At 33.2% G+C, this 27262-nt stretch overlaps 1 protein-coding gene across 2 annotated transcripts in view; it reads left to right on the top strand.

The window, feature by feature from the left end:
* Positions 1 to 22167, top strand: part of ftz-f1 (ftz transcription factor 1) — a 507056-nt gene extending 484889 nt beyond the window's left edge. For both annotated transcript variants that reach the window (XM_081764115.1, XM_081764114.1), the window contains 2 exons: positions 12993 to 13190; positions 18390 to 22167. In XM_081764115.1, the coding sequence (XP_081620241.1) occupies positions 12993 to 13139 (147 nt within the window). In that variant the 3' untranslated portion in view covers positions 13140 to 13190; positions 18390 to 22167. The remainder of the gene's footprint in view (positions 1 to 12992; positions 13191 to 18389) is intronic.
* Positions 22168 to 27262: the final 5095 nt, after the last annotated feature.

Here is a 27262-nt window from a genome sequence, read left to right as displayed (position 1 = left end):
TCGTTTGTATGTGATACTTCAAGATTTTACCACAGCCTGTGCTGCCATCTACTGCAGCTGACCGCAGCGCAACAGTGATTTCTTTAAAAATGGCGTCAACACAGCAGAAAGTGAAGTGTGTGTTGTGGTATCATGAAACAAAATTTCCCGTCACAGTTACAACGAACATTCAGGAGAAAGTATGGACAGCAGCCACCAGATGTTAAGAGCATAAGAGAATGGTATAGCAAGTTGATTGCAACAGGAAGTGTTTTAGATCGTGATAGAAGCGGTAGACCAAGTGTTAGTGAAGAACGTGTAGAAGCTGTTCGTGTTGCTTTAACCCGAAGCCCACGGAAATCTTTGTGTTGCGCATCACGTGAGTTGGACATTCCGAAGTCAACTATGTTAAAAATTTTGCACAAATGCTTGAAGTTATACGCCTCTAAGGTGCAGATTGTTCATGCGTTAACACAAGACCATCCCCGACGCGCAAGTTTCACATGTAACTTTATGTCAACCCTGTATACAGCAAAATATAAACTTTTCAGAAAAGAAATAAAAATAATTCGGATTCAGTGAAATTTCTTACGTAAGGAGATCATCATCAAAAGTAACTCTTGAGTTACTTAACGTTAACCTAGTAATAATTTGTTTTGAAGATGGTTTTAGATAAGGTAAATGTATTGACAATCTAATTTAAAGAAATTTAACTTTATTTCATAATGTAGCAAGATTTTGTTGTGCAGAATCTTGCATTATTTTGTGTTGTTTAATTCAAAAACTGCAAATTGACTTCAAAAACCATTTTGCTTTTATCTTTCACTCTTTTGTCAGTTTAGTTTTCTTGTGTATTACTAACATACGAAAGTATTCACATTAAATTTTGTCCTGTAGCTAAGTTATTATACGTAAATATTGCAGTAGTATCATCTATATCACAATTAAGAAATTGGAGAGAAAAGGAAGAACTTAACAATATTTAGTATTTTCCATAAGTAGAATCTGTGCTTGGTATATAATTAAACACAAACAATTTGCTGAGCAAAACAATATATTCACATTTAAAAACTACATAGATGTTATAGTTGTGCCAACTAACAATTTGGCTTCATCAGACACTATCAAGAGTCTGATAGTGTCTGATGAAGCCAAAGTGTTAGTTGGCACAACTATAACATCTATGTAGTTTTTAAATGTGAATATATTGTTTTGCTCAGCAAATAGTTTGTTTGTATTTAATAACAATATTTAGGGAAAACAAAAGTTCGAAAAATAACATTTCCTACAGGTGGAAGATATTTAGGAATGCTACACAACAGTTATGTGTTGATTACATACTATATATAACTTCATTAATGAAGCTCGTATTATCAGAACTCTAGAATAATCGTCTTATAATCTCCTTTTTGTTTGTTTGTTTCGTAAGCATTTCTTGTTGAATATTTTAAATTAAACTTCTGTTTCCAATAAAACCTTAGAGATTGGTAATTATACTTTGGCTTTACCTTAATATTTTCATTTAAAAAGAAGTGAAAACTTGACGCAAACAGTTCTTCAGAATGGGTCAATAATTGTACAATTTCGTTGTTAGCATATCTAGCTTTAATGGATGTTATGTCGTATAGCAATTTAAGATATTATTTAAAGTAGATAACATTTAGGATAAGTATATTAATGCATTTAGTATTATTTTTCGTTAAGTCTTACAAATACAATACTTCGTTTCTCCCAACCACACTTGATAACTTTAAAATACAGCGTATTTATTTATTTATTTATTTATTACTTTACTTTCGAATTCTAGTTAAATTATTTGCACGATACTCCTGTTCTGCTCTTCAGATTAAAAAGAAAAGAAAGAAAAAACCTGAGAATGAGAACTGTATGAATTTTTACAATAGTATACACATAGGGCAGATATGTTTAGTTTTCGTATAGTGGATATTTAGTTTAATTTTATTTCTGTACTATGTTATGATATAAAAATAAGGACTTTAGGTGCGATTTTGTGAATTTTTCAAGTAATCTTTTTACGTATATTTTACGTATTAGAATATGTAACTAAGGCTATAGAATAGGCATCATATTAGAAACTTGGTACATGTTTTTATATTTGAGTGTAATTTTTGTTTAAGTTTAAACAAAATAGAGTTTCAGTTGTTGTTTTCGTAGCTGCTGTATTTATTGTTATATTTCAACGTGAAGTAGTGAAATCTACTTGTATATACATAGAACTGGTTATGGTTGAATATTTTTGTAATAGAAATTAGCGGGGTAGGTACAATAAGAAAACTACTTAGCTATAAATAAATAGCTAATAGCTAATATATAGCTAATATACAGTGATATATAAATGTATCACAATATTTTGGGAACAGATTTTTCACATTAAAATAAAAGAGAAGTTCATATGGACCTGTGCTCAAAAATAGATAGTTTCGGGGTTATAGGATGCCGGAAACGTAAAACAATTGAACTTTAAAAGTTCATAGCTCCACTACTATGGAACACATCGTAGTCGGATCGAGACATCACTGAGGAACTGGTATGTGAGCTATCCAAATATCCATGTTTAAGAATGCTCTAGACTTGTACACCAATTTTTAGAAGTAGGCGGAGAGTGATCAAGTACTCCCAAACGGCCTGTGCAAGTACCCGATGTTCTGTAAAAAAAAAATAAATAAATAAATAAAATAAAATAAAATAAAATAAATAAAAAATAAAAAAATAAAACATAAAAAAATAAAATAAAAAATAAAAAAATTGGATATTTTAATAGTTCACGTATTAGTTCCTCATTGATGTCTTGACCCGATTACGATCGGTCCTGTAGCAGTGGAACTATGGACTTTTAAATTTCACTTTTTTCACGTTTTCGGCACCCTATAACTCCAAACCTATCCACTTTTGAGCACAGGTTCATATGAACTTTCTTTCTTATTTTGATGTGAGAAATCTGTTCCATAAATATTGTGTACACATTTTTGTAACACTTTTATATATCCTACTTAAAATATGCACATGTATTAATATATTTTAATTCCGTAAATTTTTGTCAGTTAATTTATAAAAGGATGTACTGTAAGTTAGCCACTTACTGGCAAATCGAGTGATATAAAGGATGTAATTCTCCCACAAAGGTAAGTGTAGTTCATTTTAAATATTTTGTTTCTTTATTAAGTAATTATTCAAAAGAATAACTATAAATTTTCCTGGCTAATTTAAGTTGTAACAGTCAGGTAGCGTTATCAAAAACATTTGAAATGAATTTACAGTTATTTTTGTGGGTGAGTATTCATCAACCGTAATTAACTGTTTTTGTACATAATAATTAATTATGTAATGTTGTTTTTCCAGTGTGTGTGTATAGTTTTTATAACAGCGTAGATATTCACTGTAAAGAAATCATGTTTAACAGGAGCCACGAGTGGGTACAGCTAGTATGGATTAACAACTTTGATCTAACGTGAACGTAAACGCTTTTCATCATATTTGTATATCAGGCATGTTAGTTCAGTATAAACGATGGATGCGTTAAAACAGCTGTATCTATGGAAGCTTCAATGGCATATGAAAGTTTTAATTTATTATATTAATATTGGATTTCCTTATGAGTTTTCTTCTGGGGAAAAATGTCACAGTAGTTCAGTGAAAACGAAGGATGCTTAATGCAGCTGTGTCAATGGAAACTTCGTAAGGTATAATAAAGTTATAAATTCATAAGGTGTAATAATTCATTATATTAATATATATCAAAATGCTAGTTTTATATGTTTGTGGACGTTTATATCTTTATGCCCAATTCTTTTGACTATATCATCTCGGATGCCACAAGCTCTAGAAAGATACCGTTTTCAATGATCGATTGCAAATTTTGTGTACTCTGTTCAGCTCTAATTGAATATTTTTTAAAAAAAATGTGGCCGTTATTTCTTTATTACATTTTTTAGGGGTACACTGGAAGTGTTGAAATTTTTAAAAAAAAGTAAGCATCATATCCTACGAGTTATACATTTCAACACCACATAGTTGTATACAGGGGTTGTGTATCTCTCAGGCTTTGTTTCATGGTCAAATGATAATGAAAAACGAAGGACAATAATTTTTCTAAGATGAATCTTTATTGTTTGGAGTATTTTGCCCAATGAACACCGTATATCACTGACATTATAATTAATGGTGTGTGTAATGTGTTTGCTTATTACTTACTGCATGCAAGAAGAAATAAAACATTGATCATAACATGAATTAGAAACTCCAACCGGAAGTAGGCTCAAATTTTGCAAACTGTGTGAGATATTGAAATAAATCTCCCCCTTTATGGTATCCCTTGTCGATTTTTATCAAGATGTCTTTCACTTGTGTCTGAAAAGGGACATGTACAGATGTTGTGAAGAATGACAAGGAGATTCATGCTCATATGTAAATGATGCACTGTATAGAGACCGCAGGTTCAGCTAGTAACAATTGAAAACTTCATGAGGAAACCCTTTCTTAATATAATGAACTACGATTTTAATATGTTTATGAAGCTTCCACCGGTGCAGTTGAAGTAACATATTTATCGTTAACGTCGTAATATTGTGCACATTTCCCCCCAAAAAAGCTATAGACCACGAAATATATAATGAAAAAAGTTATGGTCCATGTTAGTTCGAAGCTCTTAATCCATAGTGTCATTCTTAAGTAAGTTACAGAAATATTATAGTCTGTACATTCTCATCATTAAAATCCTGACATAAATTCACTTATATAGGGTTAAACAAAACCTAGATTTAAGTACGAATGAAATTAAAAGTCGAACTGTGGAAACAAGGTGCACACCATCTACTTTAGAAGATAAAGTATGCCTACAAAGTGATCATTGCGTAGTGTTTACAAGTCTAGTAGTTTATTTTTTTAAACTATGCTACGGGTGAAGTGCTGCATTAGTGGACATGTAAAATTAGTAAGGACTGATAGTGGGCAATAATGATATGAACAGGGCCGTGCCGTGGGGGAACGAGCGGGGCGACGGCCCCGGGCGCCGAAGTAAGGAGGGTGAAAAATTCGGGAGAAAAAAGGAAAAAAGATAGGAAAAATTGCTTGGAATATATGTATGGGGGCGGCGTCGTATACTGTCGCCCCGGGCGCTGATTTTCCACGGCACGGCCCTGGATATGAATGTTGGTTATAGTGTTTTTCTCTCTGCGAAATTGATGTACGTGAACCTTAAAAGCCTGCCTTTCTAAAAATAATACAAAATTTACCATTTTTCTTTTGCTTGCTTTTCATAAGTGAATGGAGATAATGAAATGCAACTGACAACAATCATAGGTAATGTTATTCTACAACAGAAAATATGAACCTAAAGAATTTTCAGTGTTCGCCATCCGTAGGAATTACAGTGTTGCCAGAATAATATTTCTCCCAAAATCTAAGTTACGGCACCAACTAGAGGAGCGAACTCAACTGCATTTGCTTACGTATGATGTCGTTTTGGAAAGTAGTATTTCATTGTCTCCTTTCTCTTATGAAAAACAATCAAAAGAAAAATTGTAAATTTTGCGTTATTTTTAGTAAGGCAGGCTCTTAATTTTTGAAACAATTTAAGAACATTTTGTAGTATTCTGTCAATTTGTTTACTCTGTATATCCTGAAGTTATCACTTTTAATTCAATGACGTACTAACAGTAGTCGAAATTTAATTGAATAAAAATTTAAGGTTGACAGGAAGTCAATTTTTCATTAAATTGAAGTCACTTATAAGCAGTATACGTTTGCTTACCGTGATGAGAACTTTGGTTTCATTTTTTAAATCTCATAATTGAAAAATCAAGTCTTAACTAGGAAGGTATCTGCAAAATATTATATATATCGATGAAAGTGTAGATCGATTAATAAATTCAAAGGTGAACTTATTTTCGCTTCTCCAATATTCGCCAATCCACTTGTGTCCGCATATATCTATGAAATCTCATGTATTTACATATCAAAGCAGTTATATAGGCGTGGCAAAGAGGAATACACACACACAGAGCTGAAAGAACGTATTCAGGATGCCAAATATAACGATACCCCACCATTTGGTGTGAAAGACTCGAAGCATAACAACATTGATAAAGTGATTATTTATTTATTTTTAAAGGAAAGACAGGTATATGAGACCTTTCTCATTCGAACGAGGAAACCAGAAGTAAATTTGGACATAGGCATTCTGGACAGAAGCTGGAATAACATTATTGGCACCTTAACTGCCGTCACCAACCATTGAAGAAGAAGGAAGATTTAAAATTTATAATCTGTGGAAGAGTGAGATGTTTTACTTATGAATGTTATATATAAATACTACTATTATATTCCTTACCGTAGTTTTGATAATGCTGACAGCTGTCAGCAAAAATATGATGTTTAACATAATTTTTAAAACTATCTGTAATAATCTGGAGGAGCAAAAAAGAGTGAGTACCTTTTGAGTTCATTCATAAGCGGTTCACGTTGGAATTAATATAATTAGTGAGAGGTTGATGAAACCGTTTTTCGAAGTTAGAACACTGCCTCTGTTCTTTCTTCTGTTTATTAAAATGTACATAGGAAAAGCGATATTTGCCAGGAGACAAAGGAAAATACTGAAGCTGATATTCGTGGAAAATCTTATCTTTCAATAATGATATTTACTTATTATTTGGTGCAAGTATAGCCTTTAGCAAAAGCGCATATCCACTTCATAATGCTCTTCGGAGAAAAGAAAATAACGCTGCGAATATACCAATTTAAGTTCAGTAATCTCTGACGTCGTTGTGCTATTTGGTTAACGAGGATACCCTCAGAGTGCGTGGGCCCGAATTCGTTTCCAAGTGAGGAGCAGAGGATTTTTGATATTGTCATGGGGCAGTGTTTTTATTACAGTTCAAGATCCGATGATTGTGCAGCAAGGTTAAAGGAAGTGGATGGTAATGGTGGAATGAAAAAGTTAGGAGGAAAGGGAGAACCCCTATTTAGGGGATATTGGGGGGAGAGGACAATCTACTCGGTTCAGTATTCACATTTCAACTTTGCAAGCAGTAAAGACAATTGAGAATCCTCAGCAAGAATTATTTTTTATTTCACCATAATCGAATTATTTTATTTTACGAAGGCTGCTGTCAATTTTTTTCTTGAAATCATACAATATACATGTGTGGGTTAGGGACAGAGGTGGTTAATAACTTCATTTTTGACCTTACGAACTTCATTTTTGACCAACTCCAGCCCAAGCACTGGGATTGTGGAACTGTGCACTGTATATATATATCTGCATTATAGAACATTTGGAGTGAAAAAGAGAAATTTTTATGTTCTGGAGGGATTTTTATGCTGCTTCAGGTTGGCAACACTAACCGGAGACCAAACACAGTGTTTTTTTTTTCGATCTCGAAATACGATATCGAAATTGCCAAGTGTTTATCGTCAAAACAAACACATGGCTCCCTTAGGCCTGCTATCTGTTGAGACAAAACGTTTTTTCTTTTCTGTCAGTAATGTGCTGTCATCTAAGGAGAAATAGTAGAACAAACTCGTGTCTTGCTTCCACTAAAAAAATTCATCATCTCCAGGATTAATATGACCCTTAATAAAGGATACATTTTCATGATATCCACAAGGATGTTACTGGTATTTTGCAACGGAGTATTTTATGACATCCCCATGGATGTCACTGGTATTTTGCAACCGAGTATTTTATGACATCCACATGAATGTCACTGGTATTTTGCAATGGAGTATTTTATGACATCCACATGAATATCACTGGTATTTTGCAATGGAGTATTTTATGACATCCACATGAATGTCACTGGTATTTTGCAATGGAGTATTTTATGACATCCACATGAATATCACTGGTATTTTGCAATGGAGTATTTTATGACATCCACATGAATATCACTGGTATTTTGCAATGGAGTATTTTATGACATCCACATGAATGTCACTGGTATTTTGCAATGGAGTATTTTATGACATCCACATGAATATCACTGGTATTTTGCAATGGAGTATTTTATGACATCCACATGAATATCACTGGTATTTTGCAACCGAGTATTTTATGACATCCACATGGATACCACTGGTATTTTGCAATGGAGTATTTTATGACATCCACATGGATACCACTGGAAGGCTTGGGCTTAAACATTAAGAAAGCGTTAGAAAAGGCGGGTAAAAGGAATAGTATTTGAAACTCGTGAAGATGCTAAGAGTACAATTGAGCAAAAATTGTAGTATAAAATCGCGATATTTATTCACAAATACTTGGATTAGCATGTATGAAGTGGATATGCATTTTTGCTGGTTCCTCTACTTGTATATACACTGAACCTGATTGTAAAGTTCTACTTTTGTTTGATTAACAATAAGAATAATCAGCTTTTTCTTCTTTTTGTTCGTATAGACTCTATCAGTGGTGGCTTCTGAGGGTAGAATTTTATCGTTCCAAACTAAGGGAAGAAAGCTCGCCCAATGCCTAATTCTTGTATTTTACCGTTAGAACATTAGGTGGGTTTTCTTCTCGTACTTTCAAGCGATAAAAGTTTGATTTTTGCTGTTGTGACTTCCCTCAAGAGCCGCTACTGATCTCTGTCAAATATGATAAATGAACACAAAAATTAGTTTTCTTTCCAACTAATTTTTTAATGAACTTTTTTTCTTCAACTATTGGCTGAATTTTAGGAGCGTATTTAGGACTTATTTAATAACCTTTGACATTCAGGGAAATTTCGAACGTAAGTTCTTATGAGATTTGATTTATTGGTAGTGAATCAAACTTTTTTTTTTTATATATCTCAATGAAAATTATTTTGTATTTATTTGATTTTTATATTTAGATAATGTACGAAGAAAAACTAAGAAGACAAAAAAGCCCTAAGCTGTTTTGATATTTAAAAGGAACGTCAAATTTCAAAAAGTTATTTTAAATAGTTTTCGACTCTTACTGACTCCATAAAGTATACTTTTTGGTTAATGCTGGTCGAAAATCTTGTATAAACGATAATGGTGAATCATAGGTTTTACCTTAATCCAGGAACTATCTTTTATCTTAATATGTTTCAGTGGTAGAATTTTTTTAAAACGTACTAGTCACATTCCTCATTTCCGCTTCTATCTTCAACTGGATTTTTTTTTTTTTTTTTTTTTTCAGAAAACAAAACTAACGTATGTAGGACGAGATATGTCATTCTTGCTTAGTCAGAATTAAGATTGATATATATTCTTCTATCACGTCAGTTTTGGTTGTAAAACACTGATATCTTAAATATTTGTTTTCGTCTTCGATAGAGACTTTACAAAATGGGTTGACTACACATATATATGTATTTATTAAGTATAAGCAAGCATTAATTTGCTTTTAATAGGATTTTTAAAGATTAATTTTGCACGGACAAAATATTGAATAAAGCACACTTTACAGCTACAGTCTGGACTTCGTTTTTATGATAATAGAACGCGAAACAACTAGAAAAAAAAAAAAAAAAAGGAATAAGCAAGATAGGAAAAAGGTATCAAACACACTATTGAAGGACAACAAGAAAATGAAATGAAATCCTTAAGTTTTACGTCCCACGATTATCCCGGGTAGGCTAAAGAAGACGGTGATGATGACAAGTGAATGAAATAGTGGAATGATGAAAATGGAAGGGAACGGGAGAAAGTCCGAGAAAGCTCACACACATCGTGTTTGTCCACCACAAAGTTCACTTGGCGCAAACTAGGATCGAACAAGAAACCCATGCACTAGAGGTGAACGCTGTACCACTGAGCCACCGCGGCCCCTGATAATTAAGAATTCAGTGCATATCAGTTTCATACATAAAAATTTTGTCACTCATTTATTACGTTTAACCTATATCTTTCCTTTTTAAATCATCACATCAACAACATATGTCAAAAAATTGAAAATGTTTAAAATGAAATCGTTTTCTAGATAAACTAGCTAAAACACTCTCTATTTGTTTGCGGATTTTAATTTGTAATAGTGCAACATTTTGCCCTTTTATATCTTTTGTCAGTTTCTGTGCCTGCATTGCATTTTAATTCAAGTCCCGGGTCACGTAATGTAAAGAGAAACTATACTCCGCAGTAATTGAATGTTGTTGCGCCTTTACTTTCCCGCCCGTCACAAGTCAGAAAATGATTACTTTCCCGCCCGTCACAAGTCAGAAAATGATGTTCACGTACACTTGTTTTAGAGAAAGAAAAAAAAAATACCAAAACGAAATTGCAATGAAAGTATGATTGTTAGTTGCTCTGTGAATAGTTAGTACTGCAGATGAAATGTATTTTTAAAGAAAAATAAAACAGATGCTAGAACTTTCGCTAATTCTCTTTTCCTATCTTAAATTTATGTAGAATCCAATATTTGATTATTTGCGGGATAAGTTTTTTTTTTTTTTTTTTTTTTTTCAAATAGGCGGGGAATCTTCAAACAAATTTCGGGGGCGTTTTGAGGAGCTATTTTCAAAGACATGAAGCCTCCATGGAAGATAGTAGTATATAAAGAATTCAAAAATATCTTTCCACAAAATTATTAGGAGCAGCGGGAATGGTCGCGGGGAGAATTAGCTTATTATTATTATTTTAAATCTTCTTCCTTACATGTAGAAACAGAAAGAGCAGAGAAACAACATGTGGCGTATATGATACCCAGTGTTTGTAACTTTTTTCAGCCTTGCTTCTTAAGATTATCCTAGAACTGTTATGTTGTTAGTACTTTTTCTTTTTTCTTTCCTGAATCCAAGAAGGTCTCAAATAGTTGTTGCAGATTATAATGCAAGAAATGCCTTTTTTAGAAGATAATTTTTAAAATAATTGTACATTTTAGTAAACCAAATGTTTTGTTTGTTTAATGACTTTTTCTTATTCTTGATACTGCTGTGTAGTTTTTGTTTTTCGTATTTTAGTAACCCTTTTATTTGTCGTAGGGTTTACATACATCTTCGTCGTAATTCTGTCATTATTAGTAGATAGTTTATACCTACCTTTACTATCATCAGTAATTATAATAAAGAAAATATTTCTGAATGTTATACAAACATAGTTATACAGACATTTATATTTCGTGCAACTAATTGCATAAGTTGGACAGTAAATTTGTGGATAAATAGGTTAAAAAGTCACAGTATTGTGCTAAGTCGACTATCTTAAACAAATAATAACAACAATTACTTCTTAGCGTAACAATATTAATACTGAGTGTTATGTACATGTAGCAGCTACGTGATTGAAATTTATTATACAGTATATTCATAAATAACCGTTGATCTAATTATCAATATACCTAAGTAATTAAAATACAGTTAAACAGCTGAATCAGTTACACAAAATATTATCGATCCAATTGCAAATAATAATAACTATTTATTTTTTTTTAAATGGTGCGTAACTGATTCGTAATGCCTTGAAACAAACATTTTTATTGCGGTAAAAGATAATGGAACTAATGGGATGATAACTTGTTAACAAAGAATTTCACGTTCTTTCAGAAGTTTTTTTTTTTTTTTTTTTTAATATACACAGATCTACAAATTAATCCTAGTGATCTTGTAAGCAATTGTCTTAATATGAAGACATTTCTTAATTATTTTTCGAAGTTCAGTGTAGTTATATTTATATACAATATTTTAGGTTAAGTGATATTTCTTCTGAATTCTTTCATATATATATATAAAACACTAAAAACTGTTAGTGTGAATTATAGTTTAATGCTTACGGTATTAGAAGAATGTCTATTCGTAGTTTTCGTTTGAGGAGAAATTAAAAAAAAAAAAAAATCTACAATATTAATTCAACTTATTCCAGACCTGTACCATTCCTTGTGTCCTTTTCCACTGTTAGCTTTTAGCATGGTACAACCCTTGTTACATTTTTCTCCTTAGTTAATAGTTATAGAAAACGAAACTAACTATTATAATAGTGCACTTCTGTACTCGTATAGCTATAACTATTAGTTGTATGGTAGTGTGTGTTCCTATACCAGTAGCCGAAGTAAACAGAACAATGCTTGCTGTTTTAGAGCATGTCAAAATTAATACTGTATTTTCTTGAATCAATAATCAAAATTTAGCTAATAATAATTATAATAATACTAGTGAAGGTAAGTTTGTTATTAATTAGTACATTCTTCTGCATGCTGCTTTTGTTTCTTGCACTTTAGATAAAAGAACCCAAAAAATTGTTTGCTGTGTGTGTGTGTTTGATTTAAAACAAAAAAACAGCCAGCAGCAAAGATTAGCAACATGTTTTTTTTTCACTCACTCCTTCAATTGTGTTTGTTTTTTTGAATTATCTTTTCAGGTATTTTGCGTGCGACAGTGATTTTTCAGTTTTCACTTCCGCCTAGTGTCCTGGGGGCGACTATGTTTGATGAGTTCCAATTTTAATACACTTTTTTTCTCGTGACCTAATGAGGCCACTTGGGTATTGATACATCTTCTTTTATCTTTTTTGGCCATTGTGTGGAGGCTTTTATCGTTAGATAATTTTAAACTAAAAAAAAAGAGAAAAAGAAATAGCAAAATAGTTCAGAAGAAATTTATTATTTTAAAATGATAATGATTGGTAGTATCGCGATTGTAATTGTTTAAAGCAATTTAAAAAAAAAACGGGTTCAAAGACAATTTAAAAAATAAAATATTAATTTCTTCTGAACTAAATGTATTTTCCATGGAGAGTTTCAGTGTCTTTGCATTAGTTTTGATTATGACTACTAAAAAAATCAGTTTCTTTATTATTTGTTGTAATCGTAGAATTGCTGGGTACGATTGTAAAATAATAGATTTTTTTGTCTTTGTTTTGTAAATTTTACTATGGAAAATAATAATGTTAATTATACCTTTAGAGGAAATAATCTTCTAGATTCATATCATAAATACCTTTCATCTGTAAGCTATCTGTTTATTGGTGCTTTCAATATGACGTAAGAAGTTTAGTTGTAAATACGGTAATAGAAGTGCTATGATACTTCATCTGTTTTCATTGTTTTTTTGCCATAGGACAAGTTCACGAAGCTTATGATGCTGTTACCGGAGATTCATCAGCTGGCCACTCGAGGGGAAGAGCATTTGTACCACAAACATTGCAGCGGAGGAGCGCCCACTCAGACGTTGCTAATGGAAATGCTACACGCGAAGAGAAAATAGTAGATCCACTTCAGCTTCAGAATTTGAAAATTTTTCTCCAGATATTTCATGGTAATTACTACAATGATAGATTATTACTGCTAGGTTTCATTAAGGGTGGTAATTATCCTGTGCTATCTCTGTTTTTCAGTCCCTTCAAAGTATTCTTTCTCCTTGGAAATGAACTGGGATTTTTAATGGTTTGGTTTTACTTGATAGGGTTACGCAAGTGAAACTTGTAATATTATAATATTACATAGGTACACTCATGTCCAAAATTATTGTGCATGCCTATAAATATGTTGTTGTAGGAGTATAATTTGATAACGAATTCGCCCGGTATTTCTTATAATGTTAGTATGTGTATAATCGGCAAAGACATGTATGTGGCCAATTTCATGTCGAAAGAGCAGTAAATAAGAACAATAAAACGAAAATAAAAATTTCTTGTCCATTTAACAACATTTTGTTTTACTCATTCTAATTTTCGTATTTATAATTCTTTTCCTATGAAATTTACGACAAATATACATTTCCCGATTATACACATAGTATCACTATTAAAAGTACCCTGCAAAAATCATTATCAAATTATATTCATATAAGAAGATAGTTATAGATATGCGACAATCATTTTGGACATGAGTGTACGTCTGTTGTGCTACACGATAACTCTTGAACAAATACAAATATATATTTTCGCAATAGATTCGGGTTGCATCTATAAACGAAAATCATCTGGTTTGATATATAGCGCAAGATGCTACAAAAGGTTTAGTAGAAGATAGACTATCGGCTTGATTGATAGCGTGATACGCGAGGTTCTCACATAGTATACTTGTGATATGTTTGAAGAAAGCTTTTACAATTTATCTTTCTTGAAATGAAATTAATTAAAATCTTTCAGTGTAACATCCCACGTGTATATCAAGATTGTGTGATTAAAAGAGTCTCTGAATTGAATTGTCTCTGAATTGAGTCTATCTTCTGAGAGTCTCTGAATTGTCTCTGAATTAAAAGAGTCTCTGATTGAATTGTGTGATTAAAAGAGTCTCTGAATTGCGTTAAAAGTTTGTTAGATAGCTCAGTTCTTTATGACAATTTTACTCGTGGACGGTTCTACTAGAATTGTCATTCAGTTCACTCCTTGTCACTGCACAGTCTCAGGTTCCTTTCTTCTTTGGATTCTGCTGTTTTTACCGTTATGAACTGAATCAGTTCACTTCACTTGGGTTGTTAATCAACCTTATGTGTCACTTTGTATGATTTGAGGTATTTATTCGATATGATAAACTTTTCTTTGCTGTCCATGCTGATGATATATCTGCACAATTTGATTAGTTCGTCCAGCCGTCTGACTCGGACTAGACACATGGCGTGGGAGACCCAGGTTCGATTCCCGGCGGGAGCTCATGTGGTTCGGATTCCACGTTAATCAGTAGGTCCACGTCTCATATAGCCTCGCTGCTGAACAGGACGTTAAACTCAAAATCAACTCAACTTGGACTAGACACACGATGTTGTTGCAATCACTTCATTACACACACTCCCTTTTCAAAATTATCCTCACTATTCTCCACTCCAAAATTCAACGAAAGAAACTTTGGGCTCCTTTCTAGTTTCCTAAGTCCTATGAAGTTGGTTGGCTGTTTCTTTAACACAGAATTTGGCGGATTTTAGAGAAAAACTGAATATATCTGGATTGAGAGGAAGCGACTCTACTGCAGACGCTTTCAAAAATTGGGAGTAGGAGATGAGAAAGAGTTTTTTGTGGAATTTAGGAAGTTGTATCTTTTGGCGTCTACGGAGAGTTGATTCTTTTTACAAATTTAAGTGAGAAAGTAACAAATCTCCTGAAGTTGACATTAGACTTGGAAAGAACAATACGTGTGAGAAGCACAGTATTGTTGGAGAAGAGCAATCGAAGGATAAGTTTAGAATTATATAAAAGAAGGGTAAATCTACCAGAAAAAAAAAAAAAAAAAAAAATGTGTGTCCTGCTGGGGAGAAATCAGTGTCGTGGGACAGTGAAGTTCAAATGTTGATGTCTTGAAATTACGTCGAAGAAAATCGTTCATGTACATATTTATAATAAAATTTCATGTGTACCGCTCCAAATGAGAAAGTGGGAGGAAACGGGAATACCCCGACAGAACTTACATACACGATGTTGTCCACCACGAAGTTACTTGGCCGGGGATCGAATCAGGGACACCATACACTAAAGGTTAAGCGCTGTACCATTGAACCACCGTGCCCGCTGTTTATCTTTCGTATCACTTGTCTCACAATAACATATATTTATTAGATTTCACGGAACAAAATTTCTGGAATCTCGTCCATCTTTTTTGACTTGTGCTGTGTAAGTGGATAGATCACATCAAACTGAACAAAATAAAATGCTTCGGGGTGAATCCTCATGCGTAGTTTTCTAAAATAATCGAGAAAATGAACATGTGTGGTGCGGAGAAGTATTTTGAAGTTACCGATAATAATCAACCGTTTTTATCGTTTTGGAAGAATTATTTTATGTACTATACATGTAGTAGAATACAGTGTTAACTAGCAGAGTGTTTAGTCTTTTTCTAACGGTGATTTAACCGTTACGTTACCGTTACTTATCCGTTATGTTGCTTGTAACGTAAAATTCATTTTCATAAGAACAAAAAGCATTCCACTAGACTTGAAGAAGAAGTCAGTAAAATGAAATTATTAATATCCCGGTGTATTTAGAAGAAAAATTGATCTCGTCAGGAGCGGATTAAGGGCGAAGCGAATGGAGCCCAGGCTCAGGGGCCCCCAAAAAATCCTTCTCTCTATAATACTAAAATATAGCAATCAATTTATTATAGGCTTTAGACCCATGCTAAGTTTTTTCCCGCTCGTTACGCTCACGGTATCGCTCAAGTTAGGTCTTCTTCCGCCATCTTCTTCACGATACTTATTTTGTGAGGGAATGAGCTATTATTACTATTACCAAATTATTAGAGTGTGGTGTCAATTGCTTTGAAATATCTCTGTCATTACTTAGAGCAAATCTAGGAGGTTCTCCAAATCTCCTTAACAATAAAACGTTTATATTCAAATGCATTTGGGCTCTCTGAGACACTAAAAAGTCATGCCCTTGGGAAAAATTACTTAATACGCGAAAAGCATGATGAAATGTTCTCCTATTAATTTTGAAACGTACAATTGCTATCTTGTTTATCAAAGAGAATTTTGAGTAATTCCTTTTATTCGTGTGTTGATATTCAATATCTTATCCTTAGGTGAAACTAAATACTCTCTAATTATTGATATCTACGAAGCAGAATCTAATACAGCATCAATATTCTTTATCTTCAATCAATAATGGCATTGGGGGGCGCTTGGCTCAATGATAGAACGTTCACCTCCGGTGCTTGGGGTCCCCGGTTCGATCTCAGCTCGCGCCGTGTGGATCTTGTGGTGGACAAACACCGTGCTCGTGGGTTTTCTCGGGGTTCTTCCGTTTCCTCCCACTTTCTTCATTCCACTAATTCATTCATTTCTCATAATCACCGTCTCTATTAGCCTAACCGGCATAACCGTGGGACGTAAAACTCAAAAGATTTCATTTCATTTTTCAATAATGGCATTAAGATCATATTATTTCGTGTAGTAATGGAGGATTTTACAACATAACAATTATTGCGTAATAAGAAAATGTATGCGTTGGAATTGTTTGTAACATAGGGCCCCCTTGAAATAGTCGGCACCAGGGCCTCAAAAGCCTTAATCCGCCCCTGCTTCTCGTATAAATCAATGAACTGAAAAACAGAGATTGCACTTGTACTCAGCACCTTTAAGGTTAGTGTAAAGGGACAAGTTTTGCTGATAGATGGCACTACAGTCTTCGTATTTCTCCCATGTATTTTTTTACTTTTCACGAAAATTTACAATTTCTCTTACAAATTTCAACCTAGAGACTTTAAATTTTTAGAGAAGGAACTTCATAACCTATTAAAGGGAACAGAACAATCCGTGACGATTTTTTTATTTAGAATTTTTTCATCGTTGAAACAGTTTCATTGTTAAAGGTTTGGATATCCATTCCAACAATCAAGCCATTTCAAAAATGAAGAAAATTCTAAACAAAAAAACGGCAGAGTTTATTGCCTTCGATAGATTATGAAGTTCCCTTTCTAAAAGTTTGAAGTCTCTAGGTTGAAATTTGTAAGAAAAATAGTGATTTTTTGTGGATGGTAAAAAAATACATGGGAGATATATGAAAACTGTAGTGTCATCTATCGGCAAAATTTGTCCCTTTAAACCAACCTTAATTGTTAAAATACATTCTCTGTCAGTGAAATTAAACGTTGTTTGCTTTTCGAACAAAAATAATAAAACAGTTGCAAACAGCATTTTAATAAATATTCGATTTCGATGTTGATCTTTCTAAAACTGAAGGGAGAGCAAGAAATTTTTAACATGGATTCAGCATCCTAGGAATAGGTATAGCTTCCAGCCTTATTTCTAAATTTAAACCAGTGTTAGTAGCAGATTTCTGGCACTCCTGGTTTTAGTAGAAGGACAAGAATGAAGATAAAATTTCTTCCTGGGACACTTGAGTCCATTTCAGAAAATCGCTTCTCGCTGTCTATTATCGTTTTCGCTCTATGAATGTTGATGGTTGATCTCTGCCGCTTCAATTTGAATAGAGATGAAACGTATTCTAAAGATACTGGATCCATTTAAGAGATCCATTTCTCTGTATCTCTTATCACTTTTCTACCGCTGTAACTTCTTGTTTCAACATTGATCCTCAAAAAACATGAACGGTAAGACATAGCAAGAAATGGTTTTTGATAATGCATTCATCGTCCCAAGAACAGATTCCATCTCGCAAATTTATTTCTTTGTTGAAACCAGAAGTTATAGATCTACATTTCCGATTTCAGTATTGAATCTCAAAATTTGGAAGTCTACAATGTGAAAGGTATCCCACTTGTATGAGTGCAGAAATGGCCGACTGTTAGTACTGAAAGTGATAAATCTATCACTTCTGAATTATGGGGTTCAATACTGAAAAAAAACAGAAGTCTACCGTAGTTTTACAATGTGGAAAGAAACCCATTTATTTGTCCATAATGGCCAACTGTCAGTACTGGAAGTCATAGGTGTACCACTGTTGGTTTCAGTATTGAATGCCATAATTTATAAATCTACCGTAGTATTACAATTTGTTTATATTTCCTGAGTATATATATAAAATATTGATGGTAATACCCATTTCTTTTCTTTATTTTCCAGGATTGCAAGAAAGCTGTGAATCAAATGCACAGAGGCCGGCCCCTCTGTTTACCTATGTCCAGTGACTCTTTGCATTATGAAATTATGAGTCTCAGAGCTCCATACACCTCCTCAGGAAGCAAAAAAAGAAAAGAACAGATGATGATGATAATAATAAGAATGATGATAGTGGACTTTACAACTAATGGAACTCAGTTATGCACTTCGTTCTGCGTGCGAAAAACATTATTATTATTATTGTTATTGTCAGATCTTCATATGAAATAAGAAAACTGAAGAAAGAGCTAGAAATAACTGTGTACTGTTTGTTGTAATAATAAAATACACGAACACAGCATTATTTCTTTCACATATACACACACACCACATAAATATGAGGCATAACAAGTATTTTGCAGTGTGAGAAACAGAATAATAGCAATGCACCGGAAAAACTATTGTTATCTAGTGCTCTTGGGAGTTTGCTAACTTTTTTTTGAAAGCACAGTGTTTTGGAATGATCCAAATGTGTCGTGCATCTTTTCCCAGTGTTTTTATGGTAAAAAAAAATTCTTGTGTATCCGCAATGACACATTGGAGAAAGAACTTGTTATGTGTATTTTTTTTTTTAAATATGTAGTTTTTTGGCCAGTCTTGAAAGGACGAAGATGAGACTTTTTTTTGAGACTTTTTTTTTTCCTTAAGAAATTCTCTGAAGACCAAAACAATCTGCGTGTGGTGTTGTTTGTAAGCTAAGATTTTTCTCTCCGAGTGAGCATAAAATTGAAGTGCTGTTTGTAGTTACGATGATGTGAATTTCGTACGGAAATACTTGAATGGTATAAAGAAGCTGATATTCAGTTTGTTATAGAGATTGTGATTTGTAAAGGGTAGTTTCCATTGTTATTTTCTTTAAAAAAAATAAGAACAAAGAGCTCTTGCAAGATTTATGAAAGGCATATACAGTATAGATATATATATACATATATATAAATATTATCGATATAAACAACATGTGGAATTTGTTTCCTTACGTATGATATATGCATCATTTTTTAATGAAGTAGAATTTTAGTGAGCAAATTATGTGCAATATTTTTTTCTTCAATTGCAAAAAAACAAGAAAAAAATTAAATAGTAATGAATTTAGTAGGATCTTTTTAAATATTTGTATTCTGTAGTAGTATTCTCAGAGAAAATACAGATTTTTTTTTAAAGTGATAATTTCACCATAAAATATGCACTACATAATGAAACAAGCTGTAAAAAAGAAAACTAAAACTAAAACAAAGTGCTGTAGTGTGTATAAAAAAATGTGGATGCCTTTCAAATATTTTTCAAGAAAACTGATGCCTTTTTAAGCAGTACAAAACTTTTTAAAGATAGAGAGAGAGAGAAAAAAAATAAATAAATAAACATAGAAAGGCACATTGTCATGGAAACTCAGGATTTGTAGTTATGTTATATCCCTTATTACAGGAAGGGTTTATATAGATGGTTTATAGAATGTCACATATTGTGAACTTCGCTGTTGAATAGCTTGGAAAAAAACACTTCAAGGGATAATATTGACCCTAGAATGATTTCGTCTGTATTTTTTTTTTTCGTTTTCTACTTTTTTTTCTGAAATCATTCTATTCCTGATTCCCTAGTTTTCCCATTCGTCAAGTAGGACCACAATATCGTTGCTCTATCGCTGGTTTTTTTAATTTATAATGTTGTTTTTTTTTTGTCTTTGATATATTTTTTTGTGCATTTACACATTCCAAGGCGTAAGCACCAAAGCATAGCTTACCCTACAGAGGGATTCAAGGGCATCAGAGAGATTTTTATGTGAGTGCATGTTTCCGAATGATCTTTGATGATTTATTGTGATGTGAAAGAGTGCCTATGAAGAATAAATGTGTATGTGTGTATGTATGTGTGTGTGTGTGAATTAACGCTTGTATTAAATGTATACCCGCACTTATTTCTGTTTTTTTTTATTATACCGGCGGAAAAAAATAAAAATGTAGCTGTTTTTACTCATTTTTTTTCCTTTTAAGGTCGTTGCATGATTTTTATTAGGAGCCTCTAACGGCAGTAGATAGTTTTTTAAACAACATTCCAATTTCTTCGATTTTTTTGTTAGTCATGCATTCAAAGTTCCTTTTTTAAAACCTACTGTCGGTTGCAGAAAAGGAATCTGTTTTTTTTCCTTGTTGGCTATTAATTAGATTTTTTTTTTTAAAAAAAGAAAGTCTCTTATAGTAGTTATTAACACTGATTGTGTGTCAATTAAATTTGGTGATGGACTAACCTAATTAAACGCTCTGTAGTGTTTTTTTTTTTTCGTAGAGTAATGCATATTTAAAAAAATAAAAATAAAAAAAGAGCAAAGATACTGTGGTCAATATATATATTTTTTTCGTGTGTGTGTGTACGTATTCGTAGAGTATTACGCTGTATAGTATATAGTTGTTAACATATTATTGTGGACAAAGAGAAAAAAGTTGTGCACACAGCTGTTGGTGCAAATATGAAGTCCTTTTCATGTTGTAACTTTTGTTTCTGTTACATTTATATATAAAAAAAGAACGAATGTTACCTACTCCGTAGAAGGGATGCTCGTCATTATGGTGTTTTACATATATATACATATATATATATCTATAAAAGTTGTATTATTACTATTATTATTTGTATCTCTGTCGTAAACAAATTAACATTGTTATACCGTTGAATTTTGCTTGGACAAGGATATCATTTAAAAATTTAAAAGAAAAATGTTTGCCAAATCTGCTCTCACTTCTTCATGTTCTTTTATAATTGGATTTATTCATATGAAAATGTAAACAAATGTTACGTAAAGCAAGGTAAACAAAGGTGATTAAAAGTAGGGCCTATGTAATGATTTGTTCAAAGCCAATTTCATTGTTAAGTAAGTAAAATGAAGCACCACGGTTTCACTGCCAAAAATTAACGACCATGCTGGCATCCCTGGGAGTAAATAATACAAAGCTGTAACAATATCCTATTATTATTATTATTATTATTATTACTATTATTACCCCACTTTTGAATTTTAGAGAGAGAGAGAAAAATGTTGTTAAAAGTACAGTTATTTTATTACATTGCCTTTTCCCCTTCTTTTAAAAGATAATAAATGCCTACAGATTATATATATATATATATATATATATTAAAGAAAATATAGATTGTGTATGTCCACCTAATGCGCAGTGCAGAGGTCATTATTATGTTGTTGTGATTTTTTAAAAAAAAGAAACAATGTTTATTTTGATGAACTGAGTGTGATCCTGGTTACTACATGAGATTGTTGCTGTTAACATGTAGATGATGAATATTCAGGTGGGGTATTTTTTTAAAAACAAATAATAAAGAAAGAAAGATCCTTAAATAAATAAATATATATATATATATGTGTGTGTATTAAAATGAAACCGCTTTGTTGCTACAAATTTAGTAAATAAAAACATATTTTTAAAAAGAATCTATAATTTCGTTAAATAATTGGAACATATATATATATACATAGTTGGTATACAGATTTCACTCATCTTCAGAGTGAAGAATCTATTGTGATTTGATTTTTTTCTATACAGTCTTAAAAGAGGATTAACTGTTTTTTTATTATTATTATTATTATGATGATGATTTCTCTCCTTCATTTAACAATGTAACTTGTTTGTTACAAGCAGTTTCTGTTACCTCGTTGTCAGTCACCATATTAAATGTATATAAACATGTAATACCATTGTTTGTAAAGAAAAATATATATATTATATATATATATGAATATATGTATGTATGTAATGAGTTATAAAAAAAAGTACCGTTATCAGTTCCATGAAAAGCAAAAACAAAAACCCAACACAAATGAATTCTGAAGGATAATGTTTGGGATTATTTTTTGTTTCAAAGCTGTACCAAATATGTTTATTTCACTCCAGCGACAATATTTTATATGCCATTTTCTTTGTTCCAATTATAACTTTATAATAAATATGCCCAAATTGTTTATCTTTCTATATAAATACACATATATATATATACATATATATATGTATACAGTAAATGTATGTATATATAAAGAAATGGCTACTGAAGTTCAAAGATATTCTTTGAATTTGGCCGAAATACTAATTAATTATATTTCAGAATAAGTCAGTTTGGTCAGTTTTGAAACAAAATATTTTGGGTGACCATTATTTTTTTTTCTTGTACCACAAACCATGTGTCCATGGAGTTAGGCAACAAATTGTAGAAATAAAATCCTTGGAAGGATTTTTAAAAATAAGTACTTTTGTTTTTTTAAAAATTGTTTTTATTATTATGTTTACCTATCTGATTTGTTTCGTAAAAAGGAATAAGCACTGAAAATTACACAAAAGGGGGAATTTTTACTTTATATGTGTACTATAGGACAGAGATTCAAGTTTTGCTCCTTTTTCAGCAGGAAAGGTTATGCTTTTAAAATAAGTCCTACCTTTTCTACTTTCAGTTAGAAATAAATACAGGGTGTATCAAAAAGGACATTAAAACTTCTCATATTGGTTGATTCATTTATCTTACAAACATGGTTTTGGTGTCATTTTGTAGCAAAATAAATCAAGTTTTGATTCACGTAGTATATTAGTTCAGAAACAAGCCACCGCAAGTGCTAGCGGCAGTCGCAGCAAAGATGGCTGCCTTTATTGGTCCCGAGCGTGTTAGCTGTGTGTTTTGATTTGAAGAATCCAAGTCTTCGACAACTATGCAACGTAATTTTCGTACAAAGTATGGTAAAGATCCTCCCAATAGCCCTACTATTTATCAGTTTCGTAAGTGTTTTATTGAAACTGGATGTTCAGTAAGACACAACAAATCTTCAGGGCGTCCCCGTACGACAAATCTTCAGGCAGTGCTACAAAATGATATTCAAATCATGTCTGTAAGCAAAATGAATAAATCAATACGAGTTTTCAACGTTGGAAAGTCATTTTGATACACCCTGTACATACAAGTAATATTTTCATGAAGTTTATGCAGGATCTTTGTTGAAAGATGTAGTTGATAGCCGCGAAAAGGGTTATATCTCAGTGGCCAGCAATAAAATACCATTAAAATAGCATTAAAAAAAATACTCAGAGCTTCCCAAACGAGACCAAGAACTAGTAGAAATGAATACTGTAGTGTGCAAACAATCATTCTGTGAGAACTCCTTAGCCAGTTGGATTCTCTCGTACATGAGTCATTATCATTTGAGAAGTTTATCAAACTGCTTTAAAAAAAAAAAAAAGCCATTGATTTACATTTTCCCATAATTATGTATATAATGTTTCAAAGACTGCGGTAAAGAAACTAGCAACATAACTTGATCATAAAATAGAACATAAACACATTACTGTCGTACCTTTCCTTACAAGAATTTTAATCTCTGTTCTCCATGGCATGGTCCACCATGCACCATCTAAATCGATACATGCCTGGAGACGAAGAGCAACCATCCAAATTGATACATGCCTGGAGACGAAGAGCAACCATCCAAATCGATACATGCCTGGAGACGAAGAGCAATCATACAAATCGATACATGCCTGGAGACGAAGAGCAATCATTCAAATCGATACATGCCTGGAGACGAAGAGCAACCATCCAAATCGATACATGCCTGGAGACGAAGAGCAATCATACAAATCGATACATGCCTGGAGACGAAGAGCAACCATCCAAATCGATACATGCCTGGAGACGAATAGCAACCATCCAAATCGATACATGCCTGGAGACGAAGAGCAACCATCCAAATCGATACATGCCTGGAGACGAAGAGCAATCATTCAAATCGATACATGCCTGGAGACGATGAGCAACCATCCAAATCGATACATGCCTGGAGACGAAGAGCAACCATCCAAATCGATACATGCCTGGAGACGAAGCTTGACAGACCCGTACTGGCACCCTGTTGAGCTCTCCTATGATAGCTTCCCGTAGTTCGACCAAATTGTTTATGTGATGTTGATACACTTTGTCCTTTAAAACACGTCGTAAGAAAAAAAAAATCATGCGGTATCAAATCGGGAGATCGAGCTGACCACTCCACAAACCCACGTCGTGATTCGGAAATGTTTCGTTCAGCCCCACCGGTCCACCATCCTGTCTGTCATACACTAACGGTTCTAAGTCTAGTGACCGTTACCCCATTCTCAGGCTAGGCTACACAGTGTTGCCATACCAAAACTTTTTGTACAAATACTACAGTCAGTCAAACATCATTTACACAATTATGGGGTACACTGTAGTTCAAAGTCTTTTGAGAAAATTATTCAGACAAAAGTTCCAAGTTCATATCTAACGTTAAATAATACTAAACTCGAAGTAGGATCAAAATGAAAGAAAGTTCTAGGAAAAATGAAAACTGAAACACTTTATATATAGTAATTTCATAGAATTAGAAGATTTTGACAGAAGGCCACAGAACATGTATTTTCAAAGCAATCCTGTTCTGAAAAAAGTTACCATAAGTCAAGAAACATTGTCTTCTGGACCCATTATTTCACTGAGATGAGTGGAAAACAGCTCCAGAAAGCTTGTTTGCTTAAAATAAATAAATAAATAAAATGGTTAATGAAAAGGCAGTCCATGAAGTGGCTCTAGAAATAAAAGTAACCAGAATTCATAATCACTGGGCAAACATAGCAATTAATAAACATTATGGAAACTATTTCACTACTTCACGTTTACTAAAGAAGACTCAAGAGCAGAAGTATATGTGGAAAAGATGTATACAAGGGCTTCTGCTTTTTCTGTTCTTTGACCAAAACTTCCTGTCTTTTTAGACTCACAAATTATGCTGTAAGTAAATGTCGGAAGTTTTATGGAACGGCTTTCTTCGTCCGTCTGTCGGCAGGTATCAGCAGAACAAAAATGGTAAAGAGATATTGACATGCGTTCTTTTCTGTGTTTGATTATGCGTTTAAAGTATAGGTCCTATCTCTTTCGTTAACTCTCTATTCAAACCAGAAGTGGTTCAAATGAGCCATTTCCGGTTTTAACGTTTATCGCCTAGAACGAGAACCCGATAGCGAGAAGCTGTTTTTTCTTGCAAAAGAAGCAGTGTCTCAAGACAACGTACTATTACTATCCCAAACACTGTACCAAAACCAGAAGTAGTTCAGATTTAATGTTCTGTTTTCAATACCGATTTCCACAGCCAAAACAGGAAGAGATACCGAGATGCGAATTTCTGCAATCGATTCATTGCCCAAAAATAGGTACAATATTCTTTGTTAACCTCTATTCAAACCGGAAGTAATTCAACTTGGTCATTTTCGGTTTCAAGACTTATCGCCATAGAACAAAAATGGTAATAGATAGCGGTTTTGTGTAATAGTCGATTCAGTGTCTCAAGAGAGCATATCGTTACAAACCACAACACTGTACTAAAACCGGAATTGGATTAAATTTACTACTACTTCCGGTTTCAATACTGATTTTTATAGAGCAAAAGCGATAAGATATATCGAGATGCAGTTTTTAGCAATTGGTTAACACCTTAAGATAGATTCCATCTGGTCTGTTAACCTTCTATTTCAAACCGGAAGTGGTTCAAGATTACTGTTTCCGATTTCATCATTTATCTCCAGAAAACAAAAGTGGTATTAGATAGCGACAAGCGTTTTTGAAAACGTTTTATGGTCCCAAGAGAACATCATATCACAACCCACATCACTCTACCATAACCAGAAGTGGCTGAAATTTACTACTAGTTCCGCTTCCAATACTGATCTTCGTAGAGCAAAAACGGTTATAGATAACTAGGTACAGTTTTCTTGCAATCGATCCAGCTTCCCAAGAGTAGATTCTATCTTCTCTCTTAACCGTCTATTCAATCCAGAATTGGGTGGCCCCGCGTAGCGTAGTGGTCCCACGTTCGGTGCGAGCGGTCCCACGTTCGATTCCCGGTGGGGTCACTCGGTTGAAAAAAAATGTAACACGCTTTTTCAGGCCAACCACCCTGAATGAGGTGTTCCTGGGTTTTCCTCATTCACACCAGGTAAATGTCGGGGTGGTACCTAACTTATAGGTCCCAGGCCACTTCCTTCCTTCCCTTTCCCCGGATTATGTGCTCGCCGAGGGATGTCATCCCTCAAAACGTGAAGGGCTAAATGGCCTTAGATGCCGAAAGCCCAGAAATCTAAATCCTAAATCAATCCGGAATTGATCCAAACTAACGATTTGCAGCTTCAACCTTGATCGTCATAGAACAAACACAATAAGGCATAGCGTGTACAGGCCTTTGTGTATGGAAGCAGTGCTCGAGGAACAGGTTCTAGCTTTAATCTTATTAATCTATTGCAACCAGTAGTTACAGATATACTACTTCAAGTTTGAGGATTGAATTCCTATAGTTTTGGAGTCTACTGTAGTTTGACACTTTGAAACGAGGCTCACTTATTTGTTTCAAAGTTACTTGAATCTCTGGTACATTAATTTCCAACTTAGGACATTTCAAATAATGAATATGAAAAGCATGTATTGGAAACAGTGTGCTAAAGGGGGAGAAACATTCTTGAGAGAATGGATCTGATTCATGATGTTTCACAGGTACTCAGTGGAGATAAGATCCGACAAGTTCGAGGGCCATGGAAGATGATGGAAGTCCGCACCATGTTTCTCAAACTATTGCTGCACAGAGCGTACACAATGACTAGCTGCGTTATCGTCTTGAAGAACGCCATGAAAGGGAGAATAGTACAGCATAAGATGTATTCTGTATGTCAGGTGGACAGCAGTCATACGAGGTGTGTTTAAAAAGTATCGAACCTTTGATTGGCAAAAATACATTTATTGATTTGGGAATCCGAAATATTAATCCCCTTCAAAGTAGTTTCCTTGGTAATGCGCAT

Source organism: Thermobia domestica, chromosome 7 (genome assembly GCF_964235325.1).
Source record: "Thermobia domestica chromosome 7, izTheDome1.hap1.1, whole genome shotgun sequence".
NCBI classification, from domain to species: domain Eukaryota; kingdom Metazoa; phylum Arthropoda; class Insecta; order Zygentoma; family Lepismatidae; genus Thermobia; species Thermobia domestica.
The sequence above is the reverse complement of the archived record's forward strand: the minus strand, read 5'-3'. Positions and strand labels throughout refer to the sequence as shown.